The 19,504-nt window shown below is 35.5% G+C and overlaps 1 protein-coding gene across 2 annotated transcripts in view; it reads right to left on the reverse strand.

Annotated features, from left to right (window-relative positions):
• ccdc50a (coiled-coil domain containing 50a) overlaps positions 1-19,504 on the reverse strand; it is a 44,702-nt gene that overhangs the window by 23,178 nt on the left and 2,020 nt on the right. For both annotated transcript variants that reach the window (XM_056447765.1, XM_056447764.1), the window contains exons 2-3: positions 9,762-9,824; positions 3,385-3,514 (exon numbers count right to left, since the gene is read on the reverse strand). In XM_056447765.1, coding sequence (XP_056303740.1) covers positions 3,385-3,514; positions 9,762-9,824 — 193 coding nt within the window. The remainder of the gene's footprint in view (positions 1-3,384; positions 3,515-9,761; positions 9,825-19,504) is intronic.

The following is a 19,504-nucleotide window of genomic DNA, read 5'->3' on the forward strand; positions in this document are numbered from 1 at the left end:
CATGTTTCCGTGACTGCTAGCTAAACCGGAAAAAGTGATGCATTGCTTCGAAGGACAATTTCGGTGTTCAATTCCACTATGGTAAAGATCTATTGTTGAAGACAAAAAAATAGCTCTTGCTCAAATGTAACCCTAAAGCATATATAGTCCTGGCAAAAAAATGCAGTGGTGGTGATATCCCATATACACACAGGGATGCCCCAATTGATCGGCCGGAGATCGGTATTGGCCGATAATCACATTTAATGGTACTCGCCAATCTGGCCGATGTTATGAACCGGTCGCAGGTGTTTGTTTATGAGTTTACAAGCAGAGGAAGATGCGCACCTGTATATTATACATCAGCAGCGCTACATAACGTAAGGTAAATGATGCCTAGGGGCGTGAGTAAATGGTGCGCACGCGTCACAGCAGCCAAAATATATACAGATGTGGTGCGACCTCTTATACAGTTTATTGGTGCGACTCGCACGAGTGATGGTGTCTGTTGCAACCATTGTATATCCAGTGTTTTGAGCTGCTGTGACATGAGCGGAGCAATTGTATGACCCTCTTCAGCACATTATCTATTATTTTCTGTAAAGCTGCTTCTGTACACACTAAATGGTTATAAGTGATGTGTATAAGATTATATGCAGTGATAATACTGTACAGAATTATATGCAGCATCCATTATTTATTATCTTAGGTAAGGGGAGATCTCCGCTTAAGTATCATACTCAGAGGGAAAATGTGCTCTATGCAATGGCAAAGTTACATAAAGCTTGAAGAATCAGAATCGGTACTCGGTATCAGCCAATCGCCAAGACAAAGAATTGGTACTAGTTATCGGCTGCAAAAATCCTGATTGGGGCATCCCTAACACACACACACAAAAACAATATAATACAGAGACATCAATCTACTACAGCTTCTGAGCAGCGAACCAAGTTTTTTTTCTCTCAGGCTCTTCTCGCTCAAACTCTGGAGATACCATCAGCTCTGAGACCTTGAGATGTCGCCCAGCAGGAAGAACACTCTATCCGCATGTGGCATGAGCTCAAGTCAAAACATTTTACCGCCACTGCCAAATACGAGACGACACAAGGCCTTCGCATTCAGACACACACGCAAACTAAACTCCATCTGAGCATAAACTGAAGACATGACTTTAAACAATGTCTAGATCTGACCGACAACACGAGTTATCAAGACTGATAGCACTCAGATGACTCCTGCTCACAGTTCTTATCTCGAAAGATGGCAAACCACATGCCATTTCCCTTCTACTGCTGAGAGCTTTGGCCTTCTACTTCTATTTTGCATATTATTTTTGTCTAGTGTCTATTTAAGTTATTTTGCATGTAAAAGTTTTGCAAAGCTTCATAAGTCAATTATGTCATTGGGCCCTATCATACACCCGGCGCAAGATGTGTTTGGCGCAATTTGTTGCTTTTTTCAGACCAGTGCAACCCTAATTTTTGTTGTTTTGCACCACGTTGTTTAAATAGCATATCTATTTGCATCACTTTGTGGACTCATGGGCATGCTGGTCTAAAATAGAGGTGTTTAGGCGCATCGTTGGCACGTTGTGATTTTAAAGAGTTGATAATGACAGTGCTATTGACCATCTAAAAGCAGGTCTAAAGTCCGCGTTAGTTATGTGCCTATGTGGGTCTAAAACACATACACATTGCTTAATACACATGATGAACAGCAATACATAAATATCTTTTCATATGATAAAAATGAAAGGACTCAAATGTTCCAAAAATGATTATTTTCTACATAAATATAAAAACCACTGCCTCTATGCCTCATCTTGCATTTGTATAGTGTTATTATTATTATTATTATTAGCAGTATTATTTATTATATGCATATTTGTTTTGATAAAAACAAGTTTAAATCTGTCCACCTGTCGGGTTTTGGAGATATGCATCACCATATGTGGCATAGGAATATGACGTGTGTTTGGATATAACTAAATTTTTGACCACACTTCGTTATTATTGCTCATTTACTTGTTTGCTGGAAGTTTAAACAGAATTTAGAAATAGTTTTGAAACAAATCTTTGCATATAACAAACCAAAGTAAAGGAGTAAAGAGTAAAAGTAAAGTAAAGAGAAAGTGAAGAGGCCGAATGGAGGAGGTTGTCTTGCTAGTGAAGCATTCAGTTTTCCCAATTACAAAACCCTGCATGAAAATAACAATGCTATGGCACAATGCAACCGACTCTTAAAGGGAATGGGAGATGAGGCTCTGATTGGTTTAATGCACATTTTGCTCAAAACACACCCATAACTTAAGGAAATAACACAACCCCGTTAGACCACCTGCCAGTGTGCAGAGCGGATTTTTCCGTCCTTAAAATAGCAAAAGTGGATTCGGACACGGCCTTAATGCTTTTGCGCCATGACTTTAGATTTGCATCTAGATCATAAAAACAGAGCCCACTGTCTCTAAAAAAAAGAAAGAAAAAAAAAAAGAAGCAATTCTGACCCGCATGAAACTAAATATCCGTAACTCCGGTCTTACTTCCATGGTCAGTTTGAAACAAATTGGCTTTATACCAGTCTACAGTTTTCAAAGCTTTGTGTTTGGTTTATGTTGTCGACATGTTGAGAAGACACTGTCTTGTGTGCAGCAGAAGCCTTTTTGGTTTTTCAGAACCATACCATTTTTGGCAGCCGATAATTCGGTGCATTCCTAATATATGCCTATAGACGTTTGAATTCTGACTCTTGACCAATCATACAAAACTGGACAATCTGGCCAATTAGAATAGAGTGATCAAACCAATCAGACCATAGCCATCTTTCCCTAGAGATGAATAAGTCCAACCACCTGTAGAAGACACACTCTTTTCCTCTCCGTATGCACCAGACATCTGCGTCCCAAATGGCACACTATGCACTAATGCACTTACACACTCAACAGCATAGTATATGTATGTAGTGTCGTCCCAAATGGAACACTAACGTTTTTTTTACGAAGAGGAAATTCAAACCGTTTCCCTGATGACGTTTGACGATTGCCAAATTAGTGATATAAATGACCAAACTACCAAATAATCCCTGCCATGAGTATAACTGCATTCACCATTGGCAGGCGGTATAACCACTCTCGTAGGAGAATTTTGCTTTCACAATCCATAATAAATGAAGTAATTCATTTGTGCAATTCTGACTTTGCTCTACTCTGGTGAGTGGGCTTGACAAACCATCTGTAGGACACATTCTTTTCTCTCTGTGGTTGTGTGTGTGTTTATTAAAAAACACTGCGAACTAAACTAGCTCATAACCTGTTAGCTCATAACCTGACACAGTACAGCCTTACCTTTATCCACTACATGTAGTCTAGTGTTCTAGGTAGTAAAGTGGTGCTGGTTTGAGGTCACTTACATGCGGCGGTGTTGTCTCTGGCTCTCGGCTTTGGCCCGCAGGTCCTCCTCCTGCTGCAGACGTTTGGCCACCTGTAGGTCCTGCTGCGCCAGGCGGCTCTTGTATACGTTGGATGCCAAGTGGCTCTCAACTAGAAGAGGAAAACAAATCAATTCAAATTCAATTCAATTCGAATCAATTCAACTTTATTTTTCTACTGCTTTGTGCAAATGTAGATTGTGTCAAAAACAGATGAAGTTTAAGTAAATTAAAACTGCTTCAGTTTAGTTATCACTAGGGATGCTCCGATCAGGATTTTTGCAGCCGATACAGAGTAACAATTCCTTGTCATGAAGATCAGCCGATACTGAGAACCAATTCTGATGCTTCAAGCTTTATGATGCAAAAAAAAAAAAGTATGACAATTCAGTGGAGATCTCTCCTTACCTAAGAGAATAAATAAAGGATGTTGCATATAATCCCTTAAACAGGTCTCTTTTAGTGTGGAGGTGATCAGAAGCAGCTTTACAGAAAATAATAGATAAAACAGATTTTAAAAAATGTAAGAAAAATTATAAACTTTGCAAATGACGGAAGAACTCAACATGAAAAAGTTGAAATTCAAAAGATTCACCTATTAATGCAAAACGTGTGTTCAGTGTGATCAGGCCCTTACTCTGCCTAAACTCATGAACAAACACTTGGGATGTGAAATGTGATTATCGGCCGATACCGATCTCTGGCCGATCGATCTGAGCATCCCTAGCTTTCACAGTTGAAATTCAGTTTGGTTCTGTTCAGTGCAATGCAAATGTCACTGCTGAAAACCGAAACGCTAAAGAGCAACTCCACCAAACAAGAAAATACTTTATGCATAATGTTTAATGCAAATAAATTAGATGAAACGAACAGCCCAAAATTGCATGTGCAGTCGTAAAACCATATATTTCAACATAAAACTGATAAAAGAAAAAAATAAAACAAAAATATGAAATTGTCTAAATAATAAATCAAAGTATTCTATGTTTTACTAGTGTGTATATACTGTAATAACAATAATAATAATAATAATCAAAAATATATTTAATTCAAAAAGTAAATACCAAACACAATTACAGAATATGTTTTTACACCAGTCATAGATTTTACACTGATGTATTTTGTTTAATTTTAAATTTAAAACAGTTACAAAACTATAATGAAGTCACAGAATAATTTCTTTGATAACTGGAAAGGAATATTTAAATCGGTTTACAATATACTGATGCCCAGTTTCTCTGGGTTTTATTGGTGTAATCACGTTGGACCATTACTGCCTTTTTAGCATAAGTATAGGACAGAAACTAGCCAGACAGTAATGTGTGAATTGTGAAGCGGGCTAAATCTAAAAAACATCTGGATTTTTTAGTAAGTGTGCTTTTTTTTTCAATAATAAAACATATATTTGTAGAGCAACCCATGTTCTGTTATCATTAATATTTTAATAAATTGTAATAGGTATAACTGTCCGAGATATGAACAAAAGCAAGTGATGACCAATAATTATCTGCTAGAAATAGCAACAGCAGTGGGAAAAGAGGAAAGTTTACGTTAAAAAGTTTGGAAAAACCTGAGGGATAAGTTTGTTTATGCCAACAGAGGCCATGGCAAAAGTGGAGACCCGGGTACACAATTACAGAATATGTTTTTCCACCAGTTATAGCTTTTACGCTGATATATATGTATATATATATTTTTTTTAGTAAGTGTACTATTTTTTGCTTTTATTCTTGCCATAATAAAAATATATTTGTAGAGGAACTCATGTTCTCTTGTGATTAATATTATATTAAACTTTAAATGGGCGACGCAGTGGTGCAGTAGGTAGTGCTGTCGCCTCACAGCAAGAAGGTCGCTGGTTCAAGCCTTGGCTGGGTCAGTTGGCGTTTCTGTGTGGAGTTTGTATGTTCTCCCTGCATTTGCGTGGGTTTCCTCCGCGTGCTCCGGTTTCCCCCACAGTCCAAAGACATGCGGTACAGGTGAATTGGGTAAGCTAAATTGTCCGTAGTGTATAAATGGTAAAACTGTCCAAGATATGAACAAAAGCAAGTGATGCATCAAAGTTTGATAAAAAAAAATATTTAATGGTTATAAAAATGCTTGTAATCATTAAAATAATGTATTAAAACAATAAAAAATAATTCGTTTAAAAATATTGAACGATATTATGATATGACGTAGTTCCGGAAACTTTCTACTTCTCTGTTTATCCGTCTGACTTTACGGTGGGTTTCTTTTGACCGCCCCCTGTCGTTTTAAAGAATATCACAACGGCGAAAACGGCAAGTATAAAAGCCTTGTCCGTTTCGCGAGGTGCGCGCGCAGTCAGCGGAGGTGTGCGATGCCTGTGCCAGGCGAAAGTATAATTCCAGCTTCAGGCAACGTGTGATTTCGCTGACGTGAATACATCATTACATAAACACAGAAATAGTACTTTTGGGTGAATTACACCTTATAAATACAGTAGGTCACACTTTTAATGTCATCTGTTGCTGTGAAGACTTTTGAATCCGCCTTTACGCTTCTCTCCTGACCTTGAAAATATAATTGGCTGAATCGCAGAAAAGCTGAATTAAGATCGCGTGTAGGGTTGAATCCAGATCGAAGATGATTTCCTAGACTCTTATGCTCCCTACCATTTTTTTTAATCATAATGTACAAAAAATTATACATCTGACTTAGTGTTTTTACAGTAGCAAATAGCTTTTGGTGTGGAAGAATGTTAAGAAATATTACTCACCCCAAATAAGTTGTGTTCTAAGTCACCCATTACGCTTAATCCTGAATTTTCCCACTACAATTCAGAATACTGGCCTTTTGACTTGGAGATCAAGAGGAGTGTCGGAATTGGGTCACCTATTCGATGATGGCCAAATAAAATCATTTGAGGAGTTAAGACAGGAATTTAGTCTTCCCAGTGAAGATTTTTATAAATTCCTGTAAATTCGACACTTTTTAGAGTTACAGTTAAAGTAAGGTAATATACAGTTTGATTTTACTGATTAGAAAAACAGCTTTTTCTTTATGGATGCTTAAAAAAAAGATTTCTGAATTATTACACATTACTGTCTAATACTGGTCCATCAACCTTTGATTCTTTTAGGGTAATATGGGAAAAGGATTTGGGGTCTATTTTTAGTGATGAGAAGTGTAGCTATCTGCCTGCTCAAATATCTATCCCAAAAGTCTTCAATTTCGGTTCATGAACAAAATTATAAATGTATTCACAGGGTTTATCTAACCCCAGTTCACCTCCATAGCATATTTCCCAATTGTTCCCGGCTATGTTTCAAATGTAAGTTAGACATTGGCACAGTGATGCATGTATTTTGGGATTGCAACTAAATCAAAATGTACTGGAAAGAGATTCACAAAATGATTCAAAAAAATAATTGGAAAGACTTTTGCTTTGTCCCCAAAGGTATACCTTCTGAATTGTACATCGGAACTGTGTCTTGATCATCACAAAGAATGTGTATTGAATTTTTGTAAATACTTAGCCAAAAATTTATACTATTATTATGGTCAACTGCTGAGTCAGGCAAACACTGGAAAAATTAACCTATGATATACATCAAACATCTGAGGTGTTCTGGCGCATTTGGTCCTCCTTCTGGATTTTTCTCAGTGACTATGTCTTTCTAAATTTGTTTTATAATCTCATTTTGTTTTTGTCTTAGCTTTGAAGCATGTGTATGAATTTGTTAGAATGTCTAACAAAAACTGCTGTACTTGTTGTTACGAGATGCCATTACCACTGTTGTTCTGTTGGGAAAAAATAAATAAATAAATAAATAAAAAATTCTTAAAAGTTAATGAATGGCCAACTGACGGTTAACTGAATAAAAATCACAGACATCATTTTGAAATTATATTATTATTATTATTATAATTATTATTATTAATAGTAAATAAAAATTATAAAATAAATAATCAAAACAAATAATAATTAAAACAATATAATGAAAAGCAATAATTAATAACAAAATTAATAATGTTTTTATATTATTATTCAAAATTAAAAATAGCACAAACTAATTTAATATTCACTAAATCATTTCTTTTAAACAACTGAAATCTCAGAAATGGCATCAAACCTGTTGCCATTTCAAGGTCTAGTACAACGTGGACAACAAGGCAGTAAATCGCAGACACTGACGCAATTCTAGCCAAAGCAGTGCATCATCTGAACACAAGTCTGAACACTTTTATCGATCCTGTGACTGAGAATATCCTTTCTTTAAGAAAGATAAAAAAAACAACGACAGATTGAAACAGATTGACAGATTCATGTGACAGATTTAGCTGACGTCAGTCAAGCCGGCAACATTTGTTACGTGGAGCCATTTAAACGTCACAAAGAGAGAACGAGACTTTCAGTTCACTGAGATGCTGTTAGTCGGGACGATTCAGTACCATCTGGTATCAGGATGAAGAAAAGTTGATGTTTAGGACACAAACGGCTCCTGTGGCTTGGTGAAAGGTACAAATTCAGTTGATTTATCGATCAAGAAAGCTGCTTTATTCAATCATAAAAACAGCCTTCTTGATATTCAAAGAGCAGCTTTCATAGAGTGGTGAAATACAGGTTTGTGAATGGTTTATTTCATGTATAAAATTATTCATGTGCTGTTCATTTATTTTACGCAAAGAAACAATAGAGACGCAATTTCTGTCAGTCAAATATTTCGGCATGATGACATCTTGCATGTAAGAATAAGTTGAATAAAGACACTTAAAATTCATAAGATTCAATGTCATCGTTACGTTCGCTTGCAAAACGTTCTTTGGATATGTGTGTGCGTTTGTTTGTATGTGGGTGTGTTGTATATGTGTGTGTTACAGGTACGAACGGCATTGGAGGATCTGCATTTCGTGCTGATGACTTTGGCCACTGACGCTGGGTTTGCACCATCAATCGCTGGTTGGTGTAGCGTTTAAAAGCGGAGCCCAAACTGCAATGGCGATCTCTCTCTCTATCTCTTTCCATCTCTCGCTCTTACTCTTTCTGTGGGTCTCTGTGAGGACTGCCTCTCTTGCGAGGGCTAGTCTGAGAGAATGCGTTTTGCTTGTGTTTAACTCTCTTGTCTAAAGTTTTGAGATCTGAAAGTGCAATGTGTTTGCTTGTGAACTTGTCCAGTTAACTGATGTATTTGAGTGATACCTCGGAGAGGGTGTAGGAGTGAGTAAGTCGTGCGATATACATATACAACATCGAGATTTATCTTTTGTATTAGTTCATTCGGTTCAGGAGAATGTGCTGCTTTGTGTATGTTTTGTTTTTAGTTAGAGTAGTTTAGTTAAGACGTTTGGTATGTTGAAGATGTTTCTTTTCGTGCTTTTCTTTTCATATTTAGTTTAGTTTGTTGAAAACAGTTACTGAGTTTTGTTATATTTATTTCTTTGATTTAAGCACATCTAACATCTAATTTTACATTTTAATAAACAGAGACTACAATTTTTAAGCAACAAACAAAAATCCCAGATATTCCATGAATAGGACAAAAAAAATTAAAATTCCTTGACTTTCAATGTCTGAAATAGACCTTTCATAATGTCATGAAATTTAATAATTTCTTTGACTTCTAGCAGTGTTTCCCAACCCTGTTCCTGAAGGCACACCAACAGCACACATTTTCAACCTCTTCCTGATCAAAACCCACATAAATCAACTCATCAGAACATTAGAAGAGACTCCAAAACCTGAAATGAATAATACAGAGAAGGGAGGCATCCAAAATATGTACAATCGGTGTGCCTTTTGGAACAAGGTTGGGAAACACTGACCCATAGGAAACCTGCATATACTATTATAGTCATAATGACAAGTTTTCAGCAAATTGTGCAGTCTTCTCAAGCTAAACGTATTCTTAATAGCAGGTGTAACATACAGTGTACATGTCTTTTCACTATACGTCCACACATGGAATGACAATAAAGCTCAACTTGACTTTTACTTGGCACTTTTAAAGCAAGCAGATTTCTGTTAGTCAACACTTTGGGTTTTCATGGTCACCTTGAACCAGTTACAAAAACTGTTGGTGAAGATCTTTGGAAATCGATGGTGGAATTCTTACAAAATTCCCCAAACACATGAAGTGACCCGCATGTGCACATAGTTAAACGTATTGATTTGTGGCCAAAGGTGTAACAGACACAAACATAAGTGAAGGGGAGGAAGATGGTTAGTTTGGATTTTTCTTTCGACTGTGATTAATCTTTCATGCGCTCTTGAGGACAGGGGAAAACCGTAACTGTATGAATGACTCATTTAGTGTCAACGAACTGCTCCAGGACATTAGGTCATTACATGTTGATTTCCCATTCAAAATAAAGCAATTAAAAGCACAGGGACTTACTCTCCTGTTCCTGAAGGTTGTGGGCCAGACAGTGGTCTTCAAGCAAGGCAAAGTCCCGACACACTGCAGACAGAAAGAAAGATGGAAACCACGTTATATACTGTTAACAAAACATGACGTCACTTACTTAAACAGCACACACATTATGGCATTTATCTTAAGCTTGTATTGGATTAAGGAGTGTGTGGTATTTGTTGATAATATTGTAATAGGGTTTTTTTTTACAATGTGTGAGCTGATTATCATTCACTGCACGTTGAAGCCTATAAATATACAGTTTGAATGACCCTATAATTCATTTTATTAGGTTATTTTGGTTTTAAATACAGGGTTTCTGCGGGTTTCACAAAGTCAAATTTAAGACCTTTTTAAAACCATTATGGATTAAATTTCACACTTACAAAGGCAAAACACATATAGGTTTTTTTTTTCTAATAGCCAGTGGAAAATATTTTTACTTGCCCCATTAACATTCAAAACCACACATTTCTCGAACACATACTGTTGTGAATTTCTCTATCTGGCTCACGGCACCAAAACTGTTGTGAAATTCTAAGACGAGCCAAAAACCGGGGAAAACTTTCGGGTATCTTCGAACCAGAATCTTTTAATAATAAGAACTCGGCGTCGCTGTGCCGTCATCGAAAGAACTCTGTCTTGGTACAGCAGACACCAAGTTTTTATACATTTTACAGAGAGGTGGGGACAAACCTAAACAAAGCATGCAAATGAATTGTGGTTTTTCAGCAGGGTAAATTGCTTTTCCCCCCAGCCCCAATCTCATCAGAATATAAGTACTCGTTCATGATAGATTTTAGCATGAACACAAAGCATGCAAATGAAGTTCTGGCAACAGAACCCGTCCGGCCAGTTGACCAGCTTGGAAGTATCACCCAAAGACAAAAGAAGAGTTGTTGAGACGATGCCTTTAGCATTTGCATCATTTTGGCACAGTCAGTGCTCAGGAAACCAAGAGATTTTAAGGTCTGTATAAAGAATTACATAACTTTTCAGTTATATATAGCAGTGTTTCCTCTAGGATATTTTCCAGCTGTGGCGACAGATTCTGTTGGGTCTTTTACACAGATCTACCAACTACCTGTGGCGTTATTTCATTGACAAATGTCGTGAGCGCAGTATTACAGATCGAAATCGCATTCATGTAAAAGGAGCATGTGAATCTCTGTGCTCGAGCGCCGATTTCCTCTGTTCGTGCACAAAACTTCTTGCGCGCCCTCAAATATAAGCTGCTCAAGTGCAGATTCTCTTGTGCGCTCTCAAATAAACACTGCTGAAGTGTGATTTAGTGTTTTATGTGACAAGTATGTCTCCAACATTTAGCACAGCACTACTACGATTATAGAAAAGTTGGCGCTGTTATAATTCACTCACCTTTTAATACGTTTTGGTGCGATTATAACCCGCTGTTTAAAAAAAACGACTGAATGTTTTGAATGAGAAGCTGTAATGTAGCCGTGGCAGGATGAATTTTGGTGTGGCGCCCCGCCATGGAAGAATGAATGTAGCGGAAACCATATATAGATTATTGCTAATTTGGAACTAGATTATATAAATTTATATTCCCACAATAGTTATAAACAAATGTTATTGTAAGAAAGATAATTAAACCAAATTGGTGAATAGAGTTAATAAATGTCATTTTTGTTAAACTTTTTGTACCAATTGAGTAGCTTCTCATGGATAAAGTAAAATGAAGACCTGTTTAAAATGGTTTAAGATTTACAACACCATATTTCAGTGAATTTAGGACTTTTTAAAGGTCTAAAATATTGTTTCGGAAATTTTAAGTCCCAGCGGACACCCTGTAAATAAGATATAGCTATCATGCTAAATATAAAAAGGCTAAATACAGGGTTTCTACAGGTTTCACCAAGTAAAATTTAAGACTTTGTAGGACCTTTTTAAGACCATTATGAATTATATTTTAGACTTATACAGGTCTGCATGCTAAAGATCTTTTTCCTAATGGCCCAGTTGGTCTAGTGGAAAATATTTTTACTTGCCTCATCAAAAAATATGTAATTAGTTATTTCTCAGGCACATATTTTACTTAATGTGTCAAACAAGCAAACAACCCCATTTGTATACATACTCATTTTTTTTCAACACTACTTGTAAGCTCTTTAAACACTATAATAAACCAAACGTATGCACATGCGACAGTCTATCAGGATCAGTGTCCCCCACCTATAGGTCTACACGTAGAACTATAAAATGTTATTGTAAGGAAGTTAATTAAACCACATTAGTTATAAAGCTATTTAATTAGGTATTATAATATTAATTATAAATAGTTAAAGGTTTTATTAAGATGGATTGTTGGCGATTGGATAAAAATTTTGCCTGATTGACTAGTTTTACATGGACATAGTAAAATTAAGACCGATTTAAAACGATTTAAGACCTACAAGACAATAATGTGAATTTAAGACTTTTAAAGGCTAAAATATAGTTTTTAAAATTTAAGACATTTTAAGACCCTACGGACACACTGAAATATAACCAAATGAGTGTTATCACAAATGTATTATTGATTTTATACAAACCGACTTTTCATTTAATACTGTTTTTTCACCAATAAAAATGGTACCAAACAATCCAAAGCTGATTATTTATGGATTTCAGAGCAACATTGTGGTGTTTAAATGTACAATTGGTGAGTGTTTTTATTCTTGCTAAGTTTTTAAAATGAGTTTTAAATAAAACATTTGAATGATTCAATAATTGCTCGTTAAAAAAGGAACTTGTCAACAACTACTGTCAGTTTTGGTGTCAAATTTATCCATGACAGGTCTGAACTAGTCAAGATAGCAAAAAAAAAACATAGCTAAATTTTGCTAACTATGAAATTATTCTCAAATAAAAGCAAGCAAAAAAGCAAGCAAGCAAGAAAGAAAGAAAGAAATAATACACATCTTTTGGGTTAACATCGCCCACCCCTAATTGAATTTAAACTGTTGCTTTAATATTTTACAAGGTAGTCCTTAATACTTTTCAGCAATCATCCATAAAACTGATGAAGTGACTGTTAAAAATATTCAAAACACCATTACAGAAAAATTCTGTTGTTTTTCATATTCAGTTCATCAAAAAATATGCAAAATTTTCAGAAAAATATGAACCAGCATGATTACATTGTTTAAAAAAAACATTTAATAAGCGGCACAATGTTTATTTAGGATTATGTGACACTGAAGACTGAACAATGATACTGAAAATGCAGCTTTGAATAACAAGGATGTTGATGCTGCTGTAAATAACCAGGCAAAACTCAGAAAAAGTTTTACATTATTAGTTGAAACCTGCATTTTAATAAACGTCAAGTTAGTCTGATATTTTACAGCAATTCTAGATTCAAATGAAACCATGTAAAAAAAAAAAAGTCTGTTTTAAACTGAAACCGCAGAGCATCAGACCATTTTCACCTCAGTTATAAATATAAGCTGAAAGAGTGTCGTCTACATCCGCCTCGTTTAACACACTCTTATCTGCTTTTCTATGCCCTACGCTGACCTGATTCTGCACCTGGCAAACAACCAGCTGTTGTGACACGGTTCATAAAGTGGATGTCGTCGGAGTGCACTTCATTCACGACAAAAAAAAAAAAAAACTAATTCCCTCAAGCCACTGACACATGCTTTGATAGCCCAAATCTGATAAAAGCAACATCTGAATTTCAGTCTGCTAACTAAGAAAGGTTGTTGCTTCTAGGAACTAAGCAGGATTAATAACCAAATACACCAGTTTCGCACCAATAACTAACCACGTAATGCAAACGTAATTAGCAGTTCACACTGCAACTGGCGTTTGTTTGCTCCGTTTGGATGAGACACTGCAAGAGGATAAAATTAAGCCACTGCTGCAGATCAGTGATTAAAGACGTCGTCCATCTGCTGCTGATTAGCAACTTTAGCAGCATCTTGAGCTGAAGAGCTGCGGAACCGAGACTACTGGATATTCATAGTAACAAATGAGGAACCAAGAGTAAAATTTGCATTCGGAAACTATTCGTATTGTCTGGTGAAGCGTTATTGTGCCATTTTCATGCATTATATAACATGCTTTTGTATGATTGGAAGAAAAGCTTAGCTAACTAAAAAAATCTTGCCTTCGCTCAAAGTCTTTTTAAAGCAAAACATGTTACTCGGCAGCCATCTTTTAACAAGAAATTAAATACTGGCTGTCAGATGTTGCTAGATCAGATACGTTTGTAGCTGGAAGTTAACAAAAATGATATATATTATTTATTAAATTTCCTGTTAATTGTATTTTATTAACGTCTACCCCCGCCCCAACCGTCACAGTAACGTAAAAACAGTAGGTGTATCGAGTGTTATTTGTATCTATTAAATTACCCAACAAATAGTATTTTTTAACATCTACCCCTACCCTAACCGTCACAGTACTTTAAAAATATTAATTATTGTTATACAGCAAAGGTCTCGCGGTCGATAGTTTGTGGCCCCCGCCTTAATTTCAATGTTTCATGTTTGTGCGGCTAGCGAGTGTGCAAGAACAAAAACAGCACACTTGGCAATAAAACTGATTCTGAGTTTGATATGTCAGGTATTTGTGTTTTTCTTTCCGGTAATTATTTTAATTGATTCAGCATTAACTTGTGCACGCTGTGTGTGTGTGTGAGAGAGAGAGAGGGAATTAGTGCAGCGAATGCTGTGTGGATTGTAGGGCTGCTCGATTATGCAACAATTATTTTGGTCATAATTGTATATATTTGTACATATTGAATATTTTTCAAAACGATTACAGTTGAAGTCAAAATTATTCGCCCACCTGTGAATTATTATTATTTTTTAAAGAATACTTCCCAAATGAGGTTTAACAGAGCAAGGAATTTTCACAGTATTTCCTATAGTATTTTTTCTTTTTCTTCTGCGCTGTCCCTTTAAGAGCGATGCGGTTCTGTTTAATAATTTCTCTTTCACATGTTTTTTGATTCTCAATTCGTTTGTTCATTACACAAATGAGGGTTAATATGAATAATTACTTAACACCGCGTTTTGACACCATTAAAGCGCTCACATTCAGATGACTTTAGATGTGTGTGCTCTGCTCGTCTCTGAGGCTGAGCATGCGGTCTCATTCGCGCTTTTAAAAACAAGAATGATTCGAATGTACATCAATGAACTATGCGCATCCCGTGCTGCAAACGTTACATTACAGTACATGCTTTTAGTAATTTTCACGTGAAACTAATGTGTACAACTGGAAAGGGGGCTGTATATGATGCAATAATCGTTTATCTCGATTGATAGTTTTTCATAATCATCAGAAGCCGAAATTGAAACAGTTTTCGATTAATTGCACAGCCCTAGTGGATTGTGTGCGCGCATGCATTACGGTAGTCATGCGCTAGGTAAAGCAAAATTCACGTTTAACTATTGGTCCTGAACAATAATTTCAACCAATCACCTTTCTTGCATTTACAATCACTCTAATTGGTTGGTGGTTATTGTTTCGCACACAGTGAGCAGAAAAGAAATCAAAGTGATGCGTACGCGGCGGGATAAAAGAAAAGTAAGGAACTCAATGCAGCCTAATGTAGTCGTCTGCAGTCACATATCGACACCTGTCCAGCTACAATAAGAGTCCCCGGTAACCAATTATAACAATTATAGTCGCACCGTTATTTGTGGGTCATTTGCATCGAGCTACCTGCATTGTATTTGCATTGCCTCACACAATGAACATTACGTTTATTTCAATATGATAAAAGTAGTCAAAACAAATGACAACAACACGGTGTTGCTTCTTTTTCCTGTAACAACAGCACAGCGGATACAAGTAAATCTTATTATTATTATTATTATTACTATTTATTACTGATTGATTAATTTTCTAATTAATTTTTAATTTGTTTATTTTTTCATCGTATTATCTGTTAAAAAATTCCATTCTTCTCAAACCTCTTTATTATTTTTTTCAACACAAAATAAAATGAAAACATAACCATAAAAATATATTTTAAAAACTATAAATTATAAAAAAATTTAATATAAATTTTAAAACTAATAATTAATTATAGAATTAATTTCTTGTGAAAAACCTGATGCAGCCCAGCCCCACCCAGACTCTGCCTCCAGGTAAATTGAGTTTGAGACCCCCTGTTATACAGTGCCATATAAAATGTTCCTACCAGTATACTGTTGTGCATATCGCACTTCCGGCCGGCCGTGTATCCTATCTAGACTTCACCCTGGCTGTCCAATAAATTGTGCATGTACACCCAAAGGGAACAAGTTCTTTACCCCAACCTCCTTTATAGCCATTTCTATGGCTGAACAATATATCGTTTCAGCATCAATAGTCACATCGCAAGATCTGTTGAGATACTGTTGAGTCTGAACTATACTGTATGGCCAGGAGAAACAGAACACACATGGTTTGTAGAGTCACTGCTAAGTTTAACCATAACAGATTGAAAGCATATCATTTGTATGTTTTTAAGTTTCAAACATCTGAGCACAAATGTTTGAAATGTATGAAATATGTTTGGAGTTATAACAAAGATTAAACGTTTGAATAGCAGAAGCAGAATTCCATTTAAAACAATGCAGCCAGACAGGACAGACACTACATGTTGCAGTAAAACAATAGTGGTAGACCAGTACTGTATGTGGGCCAGGTTATTTGGCAGCAAATTTGAGATACGAGATTAAAATCTTTTGTTATTTGATTGCACAAATGAATTAATCAATTTAGTTTTATAGATTAACTACTGATTTAATTTATTAATGGTCTTTGAGGAATCAAATGTCACCAATAGGCTTGTGCCGGTATTCGGTAATGCGATAAATCACGGTAATGAATATGCACAATATTGTTATCGCGGGCACTTCAAAATACCGTGAAAAATAATAGATCCGAATTTATATTCTTAGGACGCGCCTTAGCTTATTTTCCATCCACCGCTTGAAGAAACACTGCGTATATGCTGCGCAGAACTGATGCGCACTCTGATGTAAACAATCCCCACATGTAGAAGCGCCGCCGCTGCCACCGCACTATAATCCTCACACGAAGAAGAAGCATGGCGGAAGGAGAAACGCTGCCGACAATTTATCCCCCTTCAAAAAGGGTAAAGTCAGAGGTTTGGAAATATTTTGGGTTCCAAAAAAAATGCAGAGGGATTGCTGATCGAAGACGGTTTCCCTTTGCACATTCACTTTGATATAATTGCTCAAGTTTACTTTTATATTGTGTATTGTTTTATTTATATTTATTTGTATTTAAATGTTTGAAGTACTTTTAGTTAATTAAAAAGTTATTAAAGTTACTAAGTTGACGAAACTGAAGTTTGTGTTTTTTTTTACCTGTTTCTCTAGTAAAATTACAATATCGTGATAATACCGTATACCGTGATAAAAGCTCAATCAATTAATCGTAGCATGAAAATGTGATACCGGCACATGCCTAGTCACCAAATATTGCAATTAGCCACTATTACTATACGGCAACGATAATGACATTCGAAACAAAACATGATGATTTTTTCATCGAATCATTGACTTCTGCTGGTTTCATTAGTTTCAAAAACACTGATTTCTACACAATTTAAAACGGCATCTTTGGATATTTTTTTTTTCTGCTGGAGATACTGTTGTCCTAAAAAATAAATAAATAAATGTAAAAAAAATCTTACATATACCTTAGCAATTGTAAAGCAGAAAATGTTGGTGGTTTTAAAACCTAGACTTTTCCAAACCGTGGTATACCTTGAATCTTTACTCAAAATGTCTGTCATAAAGATCTACACCCCAAAACTGAAATGTAAAACTAAACTATATAAACAGACGCTTCTATTTTTTATATTAACTGTGTGTTGTAGGCAGACACACAATGTCACATACAAATGAGCATACAATAAATACAGCCTGCAGTGACAAAAACAATATGACATCAATTAAAACGTCTGATTCATTTGGGATGACGATACTCCAGGCATTAATAAACACCATCTGAGCGGCAACTGGCAAGCCTACACAAGGAAAAGCTCAAAACTCTCCAAAGCAAACACAAAAACCAGCACTGAACGCATCCCAAGAGGTCTATGCAAGGCAGCAAATACTGCACATTTTTTAAGCCTGCACATTTCCAGACAAACATCCTCAATGCTGCCTGCATGAACGGAGAAAAGCACAACAACAAAATGCTGAATCCACACGCACAACACAACTGAGAACAGAAAACCACAAGGACATTCTTCAAGGAAAGACAAACAGAAACCTGTGAGAGAGTGAGAAACGCGGTATGTTGTTTGTCTTCATCCTGTTATAAAGACGAAAACATTCTGATCTAGCTTTGAAGAGATAGTACAGGCCCCAAAAATGTACTCACCATTTACACACACTCAAGTCGTTCTACACATTCAGAAGTTTCTTTATTCTCTTAAACACTAACAAGATATTTATTAAAAGCTGAAAACCTGTAACCATTGACTTCCATGGTAGGAAAACAAATACTATTGAAGTCAATGGTTACAGGTTTCCAGCATTCTCCAAAACATCTTCTTTTGTATTCTACAGAACAAAGAAAACGTCAAACCGGTTTGGAACAAGTAAATCATGGGTTAAATAAAGACAATAGGAAATACCACAAAAACTGTTACATTTTAAAGTATTCACTCCACAATATGCACTGATAATACAATAAATGGAAATAAAGGTAAATTAACACTTATATTGACAACAATCACAATTAGCGATGACTTTTTTTCTTAAATTTACTGCTAATTAAGGGGCTGTTTAGCTATTCGGCTTAATATGTAAATAGCCTCTGAAACGCATTCGAAATGGATATAAATTCAATCTCTCAGACCACTTAAGGAAGTGGTTTCCAGACGAAACTGGACAGGTGTAAATGCATCTGCTTGTTGAAACCACATTTGCAAATTTGACTTCTCTCAAAGTCACATTAAATTAAAAAAATAAACGTGAATGAGCACATGTCGTGGGCTAAATGACTGCCAGATATACAAGCACAAATGCATGACCAATGGAAGACCACAGATGAGAGTTTAAGATGTTAGTTTAACTTTTTTCATTAATTTTATTTTTGTCAGTAAATTAGGAAATTAAAATGTTAATCTCAGATATATATGTCAATGTATTTATTATGAATCACAACATTTCTTTTAGCACTTTGCTATTATTATGCATCATTAAAATAATAATTATTTTTATATTAAATAAAGCCTGCAGTAGCATACTCACATTTATAATAATTCTATATATAACTAATAACTGAAATATTTACATATTTAAGCAAATAGATGTCCTGTAACTATTATGCATTTTTTTGTTTGTTTGTTTCATTTTATTTTTGACTGTGAAATTATGAAATTACATTGTTAAGTTAATATTAGATGGCAGTATTAATTGGTCAGCAGATATCTAATATATAGATGTATTCTACCAAACTAGGCAACTTCATATCGGTTAACATAGGACATAAACATTTTTATTATTTAAAAACTAAAAAAAAGTTGACGATTTTTCCTGTACCCCCTGTCTTAAGCACCAGGTATGGTTTAGGGCAGGGTTACCTAAACATAGGTTAGACTATGCCAAAATTAGGCCATGGTTCAGTTGGGACATTTAAGAAATTTTTACTTGCACCTTAGAAAAATCATTACTGCTGCACATCTTAAGATAAAACAAAGCTACTGATATATTTTTCCCAGTCAAAACAGCCAATACTTGTCT

Source organism: Danio aesculapii, chromosome 22 (assembly GCF_903798145.1).
Source record: "Danio aesculapii chromosome 22, fDanAes4.1, whole genome shotgun sequence".
Taxonomy (NCBI): Eukaryota; Metazoa; Chordata; class Actinopteri; order Cypriniformes; family Danionidae; genus Danio; species Danio aesculapii.